This window comes from Sorex araneus, chromosome X, assembly GCF_027595985.1.
Source record: "Sorex araneus isolate mSorAra2 chromosome X, mSorAra2.pri, whole genome shotgun sequence".
Taxonomy (NCBI): Eukaryota; Metazoa; Chordata; class Mammalia; order Eulipotyphla; family Soricidae; genus Sorex; species Sorex araneus.
Window position 1 is genome coordinate 207,046,912 of NC_073313.1, and position 16,768 is coordinate 207,063,679.

Here is a 16,768-nt window from a genome sequence, read left to right on the forward strand (position 1 = left end):
CAAGTGATCTTCAAACACCTTTTCTATTTTCAAAAGCCCTGATCTCCACCAAACAATCAAAGCCCAATAATCAAAGGATTTGCCAGTATCAAAAGAAAAACATTGATCGCTTCATTTTCCAATTTATGTGGGAAGCACCCTGATTTCCAAAAAGGGGAAAGCCAATAATGTTAAATGTTAATGATCCGGTTTAGTTTCTTCGAAATTAGCTTTGGCTATGCAGGGAATCCCAAAGTAAGAATGCAGTTTCCATACACAATATTATCAGGAGACATTTAAAGTCATCTATAAGGTGACCATCTATCAGGTCAGTGAAAATAATTTGGCTCTCGAGATGGAAGTTGAGGGATGGTTCCTGTGCTGGTTGTATGTTACACATAAGCAGACTCAAAAAGCATCACCCTGAGAACCATAGGAGAGAGCTCTGCTTCTCCCAGAGCTGAGATCCATCTCACAGGTCTTCCCAAATTGGATAGTTGGACTTGTAGTTGCTTCTTTTTTTTTTTTTAAGTGCCTTAAAATCTTAAGCTATAAAGCGCTGCATGGCTTGACTCTTTCTGGATGTAGCACTGCAAGAAAAAAAAATATTAATAACTTTAAGCTACCAATTAGAGTATGCTTTAGAATCTTTCTTTGGTTTATTAGCATTGGTTTGCTAAGAAATTGCAGGCTGTTTGCACATATGGCATTGTTAGTAGCAAAGTTGGGAAGTAAACAATGAACCACCATGTGTGCACCATAGGTCTGGTGCTTGCGTTTTAACAGCAGAAAACTTGCTGTAAAAGGAATGCTCTTTGAGCTCACCTGACAATAGACCGCATAATAATGCACCATCTCGATGAGATTTTCTTTCTGCCTCTTTTTTATTTAACATATGGGGCTAAGTTTTAATTCTTTTTTTTTTTTTTTTTTTTTTTGCTTTTTGGGTCACACCTGGCGATGCACAGGGGATACTCCTGGCTCTGCACTCAGGAATTACCCCTGGCCATGCTCAGGGGACCATATGGGATGCTGGGATTTGAACCCGGGTCGGCCGCATGCAAGGCAAACGCCCTACCCGCTGTGCTATCTCTCCAGCCCCCTAAGTTTTAATTCTTTACAGCACTTGCTTTTAATGTCTTCTCTGCTGAGTGCTGGTATTTCTGAAGGAAAGAAAGTTTAGGCTCAGGTATTTCATACCGTTTTCTTTCATCCTCACATCAGTTTTTTTCTAATCAACTATAAAGCTCTAGTGAGCATTCTGAGAGAAAGAGAAACTGACAGAAGGAATGGTTGGAGGTTTGATTTCCTGTATGTGGACTTATCTTAATTATTCAAATCTAGTATGTAAGCATATTTATAGAAGGTTGTAACGTGGGATTATGAATTCTCTGTATCTATATACAGTATTTAATATTTTTACATTATTGTTCTAGCTTGAAGAAAAAATTATTTCCAGAATAAAAGTTGGGGCCATGAGATATAGTGGTTAAGATGTATGCCTGGCACACACACCTGACTTGGGCTCAATTCCTGGCACCAGCATCACTGGGTACATCCTAGAGATACTCCTGCGCCTCTAGGGTAGCCCAAGAAATCCCTGGCACTATCTAGGGACCAAGCAGCACCATAACCCGAGGCCCTGCACCAATGATGCTTTTGGGCTTGCTGAACACTCCATGGGAAGACTTAATACATACTTAAACAAATAAGTAAATAAATAGAAGTTTCTTTGAGAGACATTTTTAGAGATCTTTGAAGTATAACAGACTGCAAGGAAGCCCCTACGAAATAATAGTAAAACAAATAAGCAACAAAGACTTTTCAAGAGTATCTCATAATAGAAAACAAATTTGAGAAGCTCAGAAATTTGTAAGGAAAAATAATACCCTGTTTTCAATGTTAAGAAATTGAATGCATTTTTTCACCCACATAATTGGCATTTGGTAGCAGAATTTCAGGAAATTTTTATTGCACTAGCAACTCGGAGGCTTTTTCCTCCTAGAGTGAGATATTTAAAAATTCAACTCGAGGAACCAGAGAAATAGCACGGCTGGCAGGGCACTTGCCTCTCAAATGGCCAACCCTGGTTCAATCCCCAGAATATGAGTGATCTTGGAGTCCACCAAGGTGATCCCTGAGCACAGACCAGATGTAAGCCCTGAGCTACATTGTTTATCACAAGTGTTTCTATATTTGCATATCAAAAATCTGACATTACCTTGCAGGTTTCTGAAAAGACATTAATACTAGGCAATAACACATTTTTCAGAAGTAGTTCACCTGGATACTCAGGGTGCCTAGTTCCAGGGATGAAATTAGGGCCTTGTGCATGCCAAGCATATGTAATGATACATGTAAGCCTTTGAGCCCTCTCCTAGCTCAGCATCACTTTTTTAGATCCTAATAGTTTTACCTCTGAAACAAATGTGACCTTAGTTCAGGGAACTTGGGGGACTGTTCAAAAAAAATTTTAAAGTAGAGAGTAAATTTTTTTTTTTTTTGCTAGCACAGCGGGTAGGGCATTTGCCTTGCATGCAGCCAACTAGGGTTCCATTCCTCCATCCCTCTCGGAGAGCCCAGAAAACTACCAAGAGTATCCCACCCACATGGCAGAGCCTGGCATGCTACCCATGGCGTATTCAATATGCTAAAAACAGTAATAAGTCTCACAATGGAGACATTACTGGTGCCTGCTCAAGCGAATCGATGAACTATGGGACAATAGTGTCATAGTGCAGTTCTACAGAGAGTAAATGTCTTCAGTCCTCAGTGAGGAGAATTCCTGGTAGTGGGGAAACTTGCTAGCAGCAGGAAATTTACATGAAAGAAAACAGGGGATGGTGACAATCTGAATTAATACTTGTCCCTTTTCTTCAAATGGTCTAATGCACCTGACAATAACTTAAATGTTGGAGACAGATCTGCAAATGTGTCCCACAAGTGAATTTTTTCATAACTAATTTTGTAGCCTATCTGGCTGTAATAAATAATAGATGAAAACAAGTGAACTCTAGAATCATTTTTAGCTTATAGTAAGATACTAATCCAGCCAAAGAGATGATGAGCCACATTTTACTAGAAGCATATTGACTGATGAACTGTTTTTATATTGCCTCTAATCTTTTCTTGTTTGGTACATGATTCCCTGTGTTTTCATTTCAACTTAGTTTCTTTTTTAATATGATTACACAAGTGTTTCTGCAGAATAGTAAAAATGGGAAAAATTAAGAACAATTCTAAAAACTTTTGTTTTAAGCGAAACCAAAACTTAAACCTTGCAACTTCTTTCCATTTGAAATGTGGCTTGCTGGGATGCTTTGCAGACTTTTGATTGTGATTGACGCTGCCATTGGTTAATTCTGGCAAATATGCTGATTGGCCAAGCCTGCCATTAAATACCCGCTCACATAATCCCCCACATTCATTTATCTCACTAATCATTAACTTCCTGTGCAGTACCCACGAATATTGTGGTATCTGTTTCCTTTGTTTAAATTGGTCCTAATTTCTCTTTTTGCTTCTGTCCTCTCTTCCCTTGTGATAGCTTCTCTTGCCTCTTGCTGCAACAATGTCTGAGGAGTCTTACTTTGAATCTAAGACAGAGGAATCAAACAGTGCAGAGATGTCATGTCAGATCACAGCAACAAGTAACGGGGAGGGCCATGGCATGAACCCAAGTCTGCGGGCCATGATGCTGATGGGCTTTGGGGATATCTTCTCAATGAACAAAGCAGGAGCTGTGCTGCATTCTGGGATGCAGATAAACATGCAAGCCAAGCAGAATTCTTCCAAAACCACATCTAAGAGAAAGGGGAAGAAGGTCAACATGGCCCTGGGGTTCAGTGATTTTGACATGTCAGAAGGTGATGATGATGATGATGATGATGATGATGATGATGATGATGGTGAGGAGGAAAATGACGTGGATAACAATAGTGAGTGAAAGCAGGAAGCAAAGAAATGACATTGACAATGTTTGGGAAAACAAAAGAAACTTGTTATCTCAGTTTGTACAAAAGCCAGTAAAGAGGTAGAAAAGCAGCACTGTATTTTTAGGCAAATCACATTTATATGGCAGTCATTTCTCTATTTTATTTTCAATTTATTTTTGCTTAGAGAAAAATAGCAAGAAATTTTAAGGAAAAAATGGTATATTTAATAAATCAGCAAACAAGGTGCCTGATTGTAGAAATTTATGATTCTATATTTATATATATTGTGTTTTTAAAGTAATGACATCCTGTTTTTTTAAAAAAAAATGAACACTTCATAGTTTTGATTTGACTTTGTTAATTCAAATGCTTAACAAAACTTAAGTTTGAATATGGGTCCTTTCAACTACTAATTCTGTTGCGATGCTTGATTTTCTTACAATGTACTTTATGGGGATATACTGTACTGTCAAAAATAATTAATAGTAACAACAAAACCCAACAATAAAACACTTGATGATAGAAGTTTAGTACAGATATTTCAGAAATACCTAAATGGCAGGGATTTTCCGTGCTTTGCAGCCCAGCTCTCCAAGTCAAACCTGAAAGGTATTCTGAGCAGCATGTGTGAAGACAGCAACAGATGGTGCCGGCTCTTGTTTCAGGGCCAGCCCTGAATGCTGCTTCAAGGAACCCGCTGTCCTCTAGGGCTCTGCTGATTCTTGGCATGGTGCAAAGTGTGCTCTACGAGGGCTCCTTCCAGCAGGAGTGGGTGTCAATGTGAGCCTGGGCTGCACTTGCAGTAAGGGTGTGAAGAGAGGTGCGGAGAGACATCCCAAAGAGGGAACTAAACATTGTGAAAGGAAGAAAAAGCTCTACTAGTGTCGGCATAGTCCAGACCTAAGGGTCCTTTATCTGTTGATGTAGCCTTCCAGACCAGCCTTTGAGCCCTGCGTCAGCCCCACCAGTCTTAGGGAGAAATATATCTGGCAAGTCAGAGAGTATCCTGATGTTCCACATATTTTTCAAAGCTTATTTAAATCCTAAAACTCTCTTTACCAACAACGAAACCCTACAGAATATTCTTGGTTATCAAAAGAAAGGTAAACAAGCAAAGACATTTTGGGGGGTCTTCCTTTGAAAGACATGCTATTGATCTGCCTGGTAAACCCAGTATTTTGGGCCACTCCTTTTAGGGAAGAGTAAAGAAGAAGAGAACACTCTAGACAACATCTAATACTATTTCTAAGTATATTCAGCCATAAAAGAAATCTCGGAAATTGAAGCATGGCGTACCACTCATACTCATTAAGAACTGAGAAATAGCACAGAAGAATCATCCCTCTGGACCAACTTTGATTGGAGAAATGTCACTCATGTTCTGAGTATGAGATGGAATAGTCTTGATAGCACAGTTTTAAGAGAGAGCTCTAGAGTGTTATTGTAATTCAGAATCCTGGATCTCCTTTTGGTGCAACCCTGGGCCAAAGATCAAAGATCTTAGGTAGCCTTGTTGTCTCTGTTCGCTCAGCATTAGTAGGGAACTGCGAATAGTGCCTACTTCCAAGGATTGTTGTGATGAGACAGAAAGGTAGTTCATGGAAAGCACTACTTACAGGCCCAGGATCATGATCTTTTAGCTCATGTCATTCATTTGTGTTAGCTATTATAAATCACATCAATGAAAGATGGGTAGTGAGGGGAGTGGTTTCAGTAACCCTCTAAAAAATGAAACCATTGATTTAAAGTGATATTTGTTGATTGGTACCAGGTGAAATTCAAAGTGGGTCACTTTCAGGAACGATAGAACATTCTTAGAATGAATGCTTCGTAAGCAGATTTACTCTGTTCTTCATTAAACACTGTAAGGCCAGGTTAGATTTGCCTCGCTTGAGGTATTTGCAGTCCGTATGTGTATCCTCCAAGTAAATGCACACAGGAAGACTAGGTAGGTAACCATTCCTGCAGGAGACAGATTCCCTTCAACCCACCCTGTTGCCATTTTCATGATTGTGCACACCACCCCACACTATAGGGCTGATGGCAAATATGCACACATAGGGAGGCTGCACATCTGCTTCAGAGACAACAACTCCCTAAGTCAAGCCAAGCCTCCCAGCCAGAATTCTGGGCATGGAGCCCCAGGGGAAATCTCCACTCTTGACTTCCCAGCATGCTCTGGGGCATTGGGAACCGCTACTTCATAGTGAGCTGTTTAAAGCCTCTTTCGAGGGGGCAGAGCCATAATACAGCTGGTAGGAAGCTTGCCTTGCACAAAGCCAACCCAATTTCTATCCCCAATACCACAAATGGTCCCCCAAATTCCACTGGGAATGATCTCTAAGTGCAGAGCCAGTAGTAAGTCCTGAGCACAGCAGGTATGACCCCCCAAACAAAAAAATTAAAATTAAAAATTTTAAATGCCTCTTGCACATCTTCCCGGCAAAGACAAACTCCTCCTTTCCACAGATATTCACTGAGCCCCTCTTTGTGCCAGATACTATTTTCAGATCAGCTAGATAAAAATATGTGCACCCAGGGACCTTGCAGGCTAGTGAGTGAAGATAGACATGCGTAAACCCAATGTATCATATAGCCATAAACATCGGCTAAGTGCATGCCAAAGAAATGACACAGGAGGAGGAGAAGGCACAGGGAAAATGTTGTGGTTTTTCAAGTGAGGTCAGGAAAAGGTCTCGCTGATAAGGGAATCTCTGTGTCTCAATTTGGGATCTGTGTGCTTTACGTAAGAGGGTAGATCTGGAAGGGGTTTGAGGGCAGTTGAATCAGTGACAGAGCCTGTGTTTTGCTTGTAGAAGCCCTGGAATCCACCCTCAGCACCACAAAGCAAGAGAAGATAAACCTTGTCTTTCCTTCATGAAAAAGTCAGCAATAAATGTGTAACATGACAGGAATAAAAAGGACATTTTCTCTCAACTTATATGTAAGGCTATTATGATCATATACAAAGTTTTGGTGCATAACCAAAAGCAACTAAATTGCTCCCGAGAAAAAAGGTTCTGTACTCAGGCCTAGATTTGCCACTGTAGATCAAATTTGTCTAATCTCTTAACTGCAGCTGTTTTCCTCACCACTGTTGGAAAACAGCAGACCCCAACACTCTGAGGATGAGAAACAGCCAGGACTTGGGATATAGCAGCCTACAAGCCCCAATGATCCACTTGAAATTGTTCACCTACAGTCAGGTTATAATAATTACCCTACAGCACTGGTTGTTTTGCTTTCTGTTCCAAATCATTGTCCTTTTTAGAAACTGGAACATAGCTGAAATTTGAATCATAGTAGGACTTTTTCTATTTTGCTGTGTTGAGGATCATACCAAGGGCCTTAAGCATGCAAGGTCTGTGGTCTACCATTGAACCACATCCCCAGCCCCAAACAGAATTTTAAGGTGACCTCTCTCTGTGAAGGTTATTCAGAAGTCTTTGGACTCAATTTGTTTTATTAGTTTTAAAGCAAGTTTACTGTCCATAAGTAAAGTTTCTAATGATGATGCTCATTTTACCACTCCTGATTCTCTTCTCAGAATCATATTTTAGAATGACAAATGGTGGTAGATTTGTTTTCAATTACTTGACTTACAAAAATATGCTGATTTATTTTAAAAGAATTTAGAAAAAGAAAAAAGAGGAAAGTTGAGCTAGAGAGATAGTACAATGGGTAAGATATTTGCCTTGCACACACTGACCCAGGTTTAATCCCCAGCACTCCATAGGGTCCTCCTGCCCCCAAACCCCACCAGAAATAATCCTGAATGCTGAGCCAGGAGTTAGCCCTGAGCACTGCTGGATGTGTCTCCAAAACAAAAAGTCAAACACAGAACTAAATATGCAAAAACTGAGAATTGAAACAACACTCTCTGAGCAGTTCCAACTGCAGCAGAGATGTCAGTTGACGGCATAATTTTGGTTCTCCCTGTAACTGGAAGCCTGTGCTTAGTGCCCTGCACCAACAACAGTATATCCTGTATGCCAGGGACAGTCCCACCTATAAACAATTCCACCCCAGATACCAATGACTTTGTCCCTCCCAACACACACACACACACACACACACACATACACACACATCTCAAATAAAATTACTCAAGGCCAGAAATCACAACTACTACACAACTTGGAGCTTGTCAGTAGTTTTTGTGTGACAGTTATCCCAAGCCTCCACTCATGGAAATGGTGTCTTCCCCCCATGCCCCATAAGAACTCATGTGGAAGCTTTGTGAAACTTTTTGACAAAGGGGATCTGAGTCCCAGGGTGCTACACTGATCCCATAAAAGTTAAAAAGAAAAGCTTCGCTCTGAAATAGTTACAATTCTGCACAGTCAGTCATCCTGTTGATTTAAAAAGACCCTTTTCTGGGGCCGGAGAGATAGCATGCCTTGCATGTGGCTGACCCCGGTTCAATTCCCAGCATCTCATATGGTCCCTGAGCCTGCCAGGTGTGATTCCTGAGTGCAGAACCAGGAGCAACCCCTGAGCAACATCAGGCATGGCTCCAAAATCCAAGATAATAAAATTAAAGGACCCCTTTTTAAACTTATTATTTGTTTTTAATTTTTACAAAATCACATTTTAATATATTCTGGAAGTAGCTAGTGACAAGAGGTTGAGGGATTACAAGAGGCTTGACTGAAATGACTTGGATAGGTTGAGGGCTGGCTTTAAGTCTGATCCTTCACATGCTATTAAAGATTTGTTGAACTCAGGGCTGGAGTGATAGTACAGCAGGTAGAGTGTTTGCCTTACACTCGGCCGACCTGGTTTCAATCCCCAGCATCCCATATGGTCCCCCAAGCATCTCCAGGAGTAATTCCTGAGTGCAGAGCCAGGAGTAACCCCTGAACATCACTGGGTGTGACCCAAAGAGGAAAAAAAAGATTTGTTGGACTCTGGCCCCAGAAGAACTATTCAAACTTGCTCTCCACAAAGGTCAGGGAATCAGGAGATAGAAGGAAGGCTTGGAAGACCCCAGAATGACCTCTCACTAGGGCTACAATCTATGTCACTTTTAAGTTTCCGTGGGGGTGATAAGATTGTCATGCAAGATCATTTTAAAACTTTTTGTTCTAAACTAAATATTGATTGTTTAAGGGTTTTTTGTTGTGTTTTGTTGGGGGATGCTCTAGACTTCTTTATGACCCTTTTGAAACTAGCCACCCAGTAGAACATATATGTCATAGAGCATAATTTTTCTATAATCAGGCACCTTCAGCTACTTTTGAGTGAGATTGTTTTCCTGTTTAGAATTAAATCATTACCAAAGAGAAGAATCTGTTCTGTTCAGTCCGCATAGCCTAGCCACATAGCTTTGGACGCAGCATCTCTGTAATGGGAAATGAGTGACTCCCAGGAAACCTGCAGGACTAACCTCATTTCCTTGAGTCCAGATTAGTTTGAACTCAATTGCCTGTGAGAAACTTGCTGGCATGTAATTCTTTACTTCGAAACTAGAATTTCAAGCACATACATTAATTATATTGTGTGCAGAATAGTGTACCTTCTTAGCGTCAGAAACAAGGCACTGCACTTACTGCTTTTGCACTGTTTTCAAAAGTTTTGTACTAAATAATAGAAAATATTTATATTCTTTTGAGTGTAAGCTTTGAGTAGATGGCACTATCACTTTGCTGTTTTTTAAAAACAAAATCCTTTTCTCAATTACTCTATTGCAATGTTATCTGAGAAAGTCCTATGCCAAATACCGTGTATAATGTTTATGTGGAATATTAAATTTTACTCCTGTGTGACAAGGCTACTCAGTTATTGACTTCATAGTTGGAATTTGATATTCCGAGACAAAGTCCACAATGTATTCAGAAATCTAGGTTGGTGTCAGACATTTCGTTTTGATGTGAACTCTTGCTTTTCTTTGTTTTAAGATTCCGTTTTGCAATAAACGTTTTGACAGTAAATCCCTTTGTTATGTGTGACTGTGTATATCAGATCTCTCTTAGAGGGAGTCCTCAACATCCTTTGAAGAAGTCATTGTCACAGTCCTGTTCATGAATAGATGTGTCTTTTCCCACCATCTGGAGAGTAAATAAGGAACATGAAAAGTAACAGGGCAATCATGAGGTGGGGTCATGTTTTTTTCATCACCCCCAGAGAAAAAAGTTTAGAATGCACCCTAAGTAGATACACCAACATGTGAACAAGATACAGAAGACATGCAGGAGATGGGAAGCCACGGTGTGCTTGGAGATCTTCACCCCTGATCCTGTCTTGCCCAACTCACACCATCTTGAAGTCTGGCACCAGCCTTCTCCTCCCCTCTGTGTGAGCTCAGGGCCTTGATCCTGCCAAAGGGAGTCCCCCAAGGAAGCCTGCTCTTCCCCTTGGGTGCTACCTTGACAAGCCAGACTCAGCACACAAGAGAGTTCGTCACTCTTCTTGCCACAAAAAGCAAAGATGTTGGCTTTGGTTGATGTTTCTCCTACCACCCTTATTCTATCCAAGGAATGTTTCTCAATTCTGTTTATCACATCGGAGACTACAATAAAAATCAAAACACTATACACATAAGTACACACACATAACACACACTCGCTGTAAAAGCCAGCAATGGTGCAGGGAAATATTTCTGTAACTCAGTCTGTTATTTCTTGTACTAATCAGAAACGTTCCTTATTTCACATGTTTCATGAAGAGAAGGGAATGACATGTTTCTGCAGCTGTATCCAGCTGCCCTGTGAAGAAATAAAACTTGTCATGAATTTCCTTTGATCAAGTTCAGTTTAGATTCTATTCCTCCAGTCATTTTCCTCACTGCATTATTAAAACAGGTGAGTATCTCTGAGGATTCCTTTCTTCATCAGGTACTTCAGAGGAAGGAAGGGGCAAGCTGAAGTGAACCAGAACTTCTACATGGGGATAGCAGAGCAGACAGTTGTAGAAGTTTGGGTCTTAAAACTTGCCTTTAATACAGAAAAGCTGCACATTCCTAAGCATGTTATCCACTCAGGTCTTTTTTAAAAAAATTACTCTAGGCTCCTGTAGTTGGCCTCGTTTCCCTTTGGCCCTCAGACATGCAAACTGCCTTGAGAGTTCCAGTTAAGCAAAAGCCATGTCCATGTTGTCTCCCCAGTGCTCCCTGCCCACCTCAGTGTAGGCCTTGCTGCTTCTCCTCCTCTAGAATTACTTCTCTTCTCTCTGTTCCACGGTGCCCAGGTCAAACCAATATGCCTTACATTCTCCCCAACTTAGTTTGAGAAGTCCATGTGTTTTCCTGGTACACCAAACACACAGAGCTCACTGTCAGACAAGGTAGCACTTTAGGAAATGCACTTTTTAATTTTTCATCTACTCAGCAAGTATTGGCAGGCTTTCTATGCCAAGAACTCAGCTTTGACCTTGCATGAAGGTCATTGGACTCCTCCCAGTACCATCCATAGCTGTTTCCCCTCGAATGAAACAAATTAAATGAAGCTTCTCAAAGGCCATGATTGCACCTTTCCCAGTGAATTTTGAGCACCTGAGTTCAAGCTGCCTGTGGACTCAAAGGATTTGTTTCCCATCGGATTTTTGCACTCATAGTAAAAGCCATCAAATTCAATTTCTTTTTTTATCTATTCATCTGCCAAAAAAAAATGTTATTTGGAACTGAGAGTAAATGACACTATCAAACACCTGTTCGACTCACAGAACACAGAGATCTTTTCCAGGCTGTGAAGGAGCTTATGATTTAGCCCACAGTGTTTTTCCTGAAGCTCATAGCTTGGCTCTGAAAATAGAGCAGGCAGAAGGAAAATTCTCACTAGGCTCTCGTTCATGTTTGTCCACCTGACCAGGAGGGAGAATGGTTTCACTTAGTTTTAGGCAAAGCAACTCTGCAACCTGGGTTTTAGAGGACAATTCCCATTTCACTTCTCCTTCATCCATGCCTAGCACTTATTTGGTTGACAAATATATGAGGTAAGTCAAACAGTTAAACATGTAGAATTTCCCTGTGGAAATAAGTATATGAAAGTGGGTACCAAGTAGTTGCTTTGGAATTTTAATGAGTTATCTATCAGATGAACCTCTCTTTGATTGAGATTTCTAAATAAGGTTGTGATATCTGACAATTGTCAGAAATTCCTTGAATTTTGTTACCAAGAACTGTGATTGGCTTCCCTAGGCCAAGAAATTCCCCTTAAGGTCATGGAAATTGCTTTCTATTCATGATTAAGCCAAAGCCACAGCCAAGAGCTAAAATATTGCCACAGGGGATAAGTCAAAAGACAATGAAACCATTACATTTTTTTCATTTCCTTCATATTTCCCACGCAGTTGCTGCCTTCCTTTGATATTGGTGCGTGGACAGAAGACGACGTGGTAAGCTGCTTCTGTTCACGCCTCGTTCCATTTGGGCGGGTATTTCTTACAGCGATCCTTGGGTTTAAGAGGCAGCTAGACTGTTGGAGAGATAGTACTTGGGTTCAGGTTCTTGTCTTGCTGCAGACATGCCCATTTCTGTCTCTGTCACCACACAGTCTCCTGAGCACTGCTGGGGAGACAGAACCAGGAGTAACTCCTGAATCTTGCAAGGTATGGCCTAACCTCCCCTCACCCCATCCCCAATATATAAAATTAAATGCAGCTATAGGGCTTAGAAAAATCCTGCCTAGATGAGATTGACAAGGTTTATGCTAATCTAGTTCTAATGTAGTAATGATGAAGAATAAGGCGTGGAAAGCAAAGTGAGTCTCTGTTCAAATATTACAAAAGAATTCACCCCCCCCCCACACTGGGCTGGAGCAATAGCACAGCGGGTAGGGTGTTTGCCTTGCACGCGGCCGACCCAGGTTCGATTCCCAGCATCCCATATGGTCCCCTGAGCACCGCCAGGAGTAATTCCTGAGTGCATGAGCCAGGAGTAACCCCTGTGCATTGCCGGGTGTGACCCAAAAAAGGAAAAAGAATTCCATCCCCCTGTTTTTCCTGGAAGGTATACCAGAATATCAGAATATATACTGAAAATAAAAACTCAAGGACTGAGTCATAAGACCAGTGGAACATACTTGAAAACAAATGAACAAACAAACAAAAAAATGCCACCACCACCACCACCACCACCACAAAATTCTTCTATTTTCCTGAAATACAAAGAAGGCACTTGAATCCTGGTGGGAAAAGGAGCTGCCCGGGCAGTGCGGAGCTGGGGTCTGCTGAATGAGGGCCCTCTCTGCCCCAGGCTTGTTCAGATCTGCAGTGTCCCTGCTGGCCTTGCCCAGGGAGATAGGCAGGGCCTCCTGACCATCCGGGTCCCTGTAGCATGAGACCCACTGGGATTAAGCATTTAGCCAGACCAAGTCACAGAGACTCCTGCCCAGTCCGGGGTGGGGGTCAGACCTCGAGATAGACTCACCCTCTCCTACTTGGTCTGTTGCATAACTGTGCCAATTTCCTTAGCAAGCCACAGGCCTCAGATCTGTGCTCACAAACCATGGGGGCTCGGGCCTGTCCAGGTTCATTTATAAGCTCGAGAAGATGGTAAAAGCAAGGGGCAAGCTGGGCCACCAGCCTTAGAAGGCTCCTGCCCCAAGGGATCAATGCCAGCGGCAAGGTGCAAACCCACTACTGGAAACCCTTCTCCTAACTCCGCCCAGCTCTCGGGACTGGCCAGGCCCCCTCCCATCGCCCCCCCCTTTGTACTCAGCAGGAGGAAGCTGTTCTCAGCATGAGCTCACCTCCTTGGCGTCTCCAAGGAGAGGAAACTTGGCACCAGTTGTCTCTCCTTCTTTCCATTCACTGCACCCCGGTGATTCTAGATTTCCTGCCAGCCCCACTTCATAAGGAAAGAGGGCTTAGGAGTGACTTGACTCATGGGCCTGCATAGAATCCCTTTATCTCTGCCGCAAAGTTGGCCCCTCTCCTTTGAGAAGAAACTTCTTCAAAGGCCCTTGTGTGACATCTATTTTTCATCTTTGCTCTGAGGGTAAGTGGTGTTCGAACCATTTAAATAAAACGCAGAGTCCAGGGCTCCCCCCGGAGAATTAACAAGCCTGGCTCTTGCCTCCTTTGTCTTTCGCTTCACCCAGGTAGTGTGGCAGGTTACCAGTCATCAGGTGCCAAGTAAACTCTCTGGTGTGAGACACCCTGGGTCCAACCTCATTTTGCTCAAGAAGCTCCGGGGGGCCACACCCAGGTGCTTCAAGTCCTGACCTGGACCAAGACGCATTCGCCCCATGTCCTCTGCCATGCAGTTCCTGTTGCTCAGACAGTTCCTGAGGTCTCTCTCAATAATGCAGGGACCCACAGCGCCTCCAGAGATTCTGGAATAATCTTCTCAGATGGATTTTTAATTATCCCAGATAGCAAGGAAACTATTGCTCAGTTGCCCAAGACCCCCTGAGCAGTTCCAATGTGAGAGACAGCTGTTTTAAAACTATCAAGAAAAAAAGCTTCCACTTTACCTTTGTAGTGGAACCAAGAGTTGCAGAGATTTTAATCTGTTGAAAATGATGTGTTCTGCTGTGAAGTCTGCCCCTGGGCACGTATGAATCTTCAAAACTTTGTCTTCTCTTTCACAGTATTTTTGGGTCCAGCAGCTCGTCAGAAAAGGCAAGTGGAATAACTTACTTCTTATTTCCTGGAGCTACCTTTGCTCTGGCCGTGATTGAGTCTAATGTGATTCTGCCTCTAATCACTTCAGGGGACTCTTCAGCAGAGATGAGTGTCTATGCCAGCTTGTTTAAGGAAAACAACATTACCGGCAAGCGCCTGCTTCTGCTGGATGAAGAAGATATGAAAGACATGGGCATCGTCTCCAAGGGACATATCATCCATTTAAAGGTACCTCACAAAGGGGGCAGCCATACCCAGTGTCCCTCTCTGGGCTCCTCCCAGGAAAAGGGAGGACCATGTGTGGTGTCAGAGGCTGAGGAGTGGGAATGGATTGAAATACATTTTCTACTAATCAGTAATTCATTCCTGCTCATAATCCAGCACCGAATGGGCTAGTGCTAACCCAAGGGAGTCCCCTGTACACACCCTATGGTGCCCCCTGCCTCCGGCGTTCTCCAGTTTATGGAGCAGAGCAATGAGAACTGTTAGAAGCAGAATGGGCAGTGTCGTATCAACACCATAAATGGGAACATTATTGCAGCTTTCTAAACTATAATCAATACAATTTTTAAAGAAGAGGGATGCAGATGGCTTCTGGAAGAAGTTAGGAAGAAACCGAGAGCCAAGGACCAGTAGGCAGTGGCCAGGTAAATGACCAGAGGCACTGCCTAAGAATAGGCCTCAGTGTGTGAAACAGGGGACCCAACAAAAAAGCCCGTGTGGCATCTAAAGTGCCAGCCTTCTTAGGAAGATCAGGAAGTGACTCTGGAGGGCTAACAGAACTCAGGATGCCAGACTGTCCAAGATCTGAGTGTAACCCGAGCTGACATAGACCAGAAGTCCTGGAAATGCTGTGGAGTTTGTGATCCATTCTTCCTTCCTTCCTTCCTTCCTTCCTTCCTTCCTTCCTTCCTTCCTTCCTTCCTTCCTTCCTTCCTTCCTTCCTTCCTTCCTTCCTTCCCTCCCTCCCTCTCTCTCCTTTCCTTTCTCTGTTTCTTTCTTTTCCTTTTTCTTGCTTTTCTCACTTTCTTTTACTTTGTTTATGTCTTAGTCTATTTTTACTTTTTTTCACTTTTTCTCTTTCTTTCTCTCTTCTCTCTCTTTTTTTTCTTTTTGGGCCACACCCATCAATGCACAGGGGTTACCTCCTGGCTTTGCACTCAGGAATTACTCCTGGCAGTGCTCAGGGGACCATATGGGATGCTGGGAACTGAACCCGGGTCGGGCGTGTGCAGGGCAAACGCCCGACCTTCTGTGCTATTGCTCCAGCCCCCCTCTCTTTCTTTCTTGCTCTTCTTTTTTTCCAGAGATTGTGTGTTGCTCCTCAACAGTACTGGGGCCACCAGAGATCTCTTTGGTGATGCTCTGGGCCATGAGGTACCAAAGATCCCACTGAAGTCCTAGCATGACAGGCACGAGCTCTAGCCTCTCCACCTCCCCCCACTCCCCTTGCCCTGGCCATTGTAATTTTGACCTGGAACAGACATCACCATGCCTGTTTTGTCATCTCTCATTTTCCCAGAAATACAGCCCCTTTCCTAAAAACTTCAATCCAGTAGTTTCAAAGCTTTTAAATCTGATTTTGTGGTTGTGTTAAGAGTTTGGCAACGAGACCTGAGCTTTTTGTTTGCTTTAGTTACTCAAACTAAATAAGAATTGCTGGCCTCTGTCTGTGCGGGAATTGTTATTAATCAGAGGTGTGTTTCCAGAGAGATCCCAGGAGAAACTCAAGTTTGCTTGCCAAATCTCCTCCACCCCAGTGTGGGTGCATGAAACAGTCTGCAAAAGTTAAAAAGAAGAGAACAATAATTTTTTTAAAGGGAGGAGCCTCTTTCCAAGTCCATATTTTCACAAAGGTTGTACCAAACATACCAACTACTTTCCCCTTTTCCTCAGAGAACAATTGGACTTTCAAAGGAAATTCCCACCAGAGTCCAAAGAAAATCCATCAATCACTGCCATCCTGAGGACTGTCTCAGGCAGTACTTCCGGGGGCCCTGAGGGCTGTGAGGCTGTTCAAGGAAATGGAGAAGGACCATTTCCAAGACACAAATTATGTTCTGAGGGTGGACCATTAGTACGGCAGGCAACCAACTCCAGGTCTGTCCGAGGCACCGCATATCACCCTGAGCACCATCAGGAGTGATTCCTGAGCTCCAAGCAAGAACAAACCTTGAGCACAGCCAAGTGTGGCCCGCAAACCAAAAATGACTGAAAATAAAATTCTGCCCTTGCTCTCTTTCCTCTCTCGGGAAACCTCTGGGAAACCTCATTTGACATGTATTATA

At 42.7% G+C, this 16,768-nt stretch overlaps 1 protein-coding gene across 2 annotated transcripts in view; it reads left to right on the plus strand.

Moving 5' to 3' along the window:
• The window catches only part of MAP3K20 (mitogen-activated protein kinase kinase kinase 20), a 190,600-nt gene that overhangs the window by 130,795 nt on the left and 43,037 nt on the right, over nucleotides 1-16,768 (plus strand). The window contains exons 12-14 of one of the 2 annotated variants that reach the window (XM_004601161.2): nucleotides 12,204-12,248; nucleotides 14,447-14,477; nucleotides 14,569-14,708. In XM_004601161.2, coding sequence (XP_004601218.2) covers nucleotides 12,204-12,248; nucleotides 14,447-14,477; nucleotides 14,569-14,708 — 216 coding nt within the window. Of the gene's footprint in view, nucleotides 1-3,526; nucleotides 9,842-12,203; nucleotides 12,249-14,446; nucleotides 14,478-14,568; nucleotides 14,709-16,768 lie in introns of those variants that run through there. The other variant, XM_004601162.3, reaches the window with a different exon arrangement.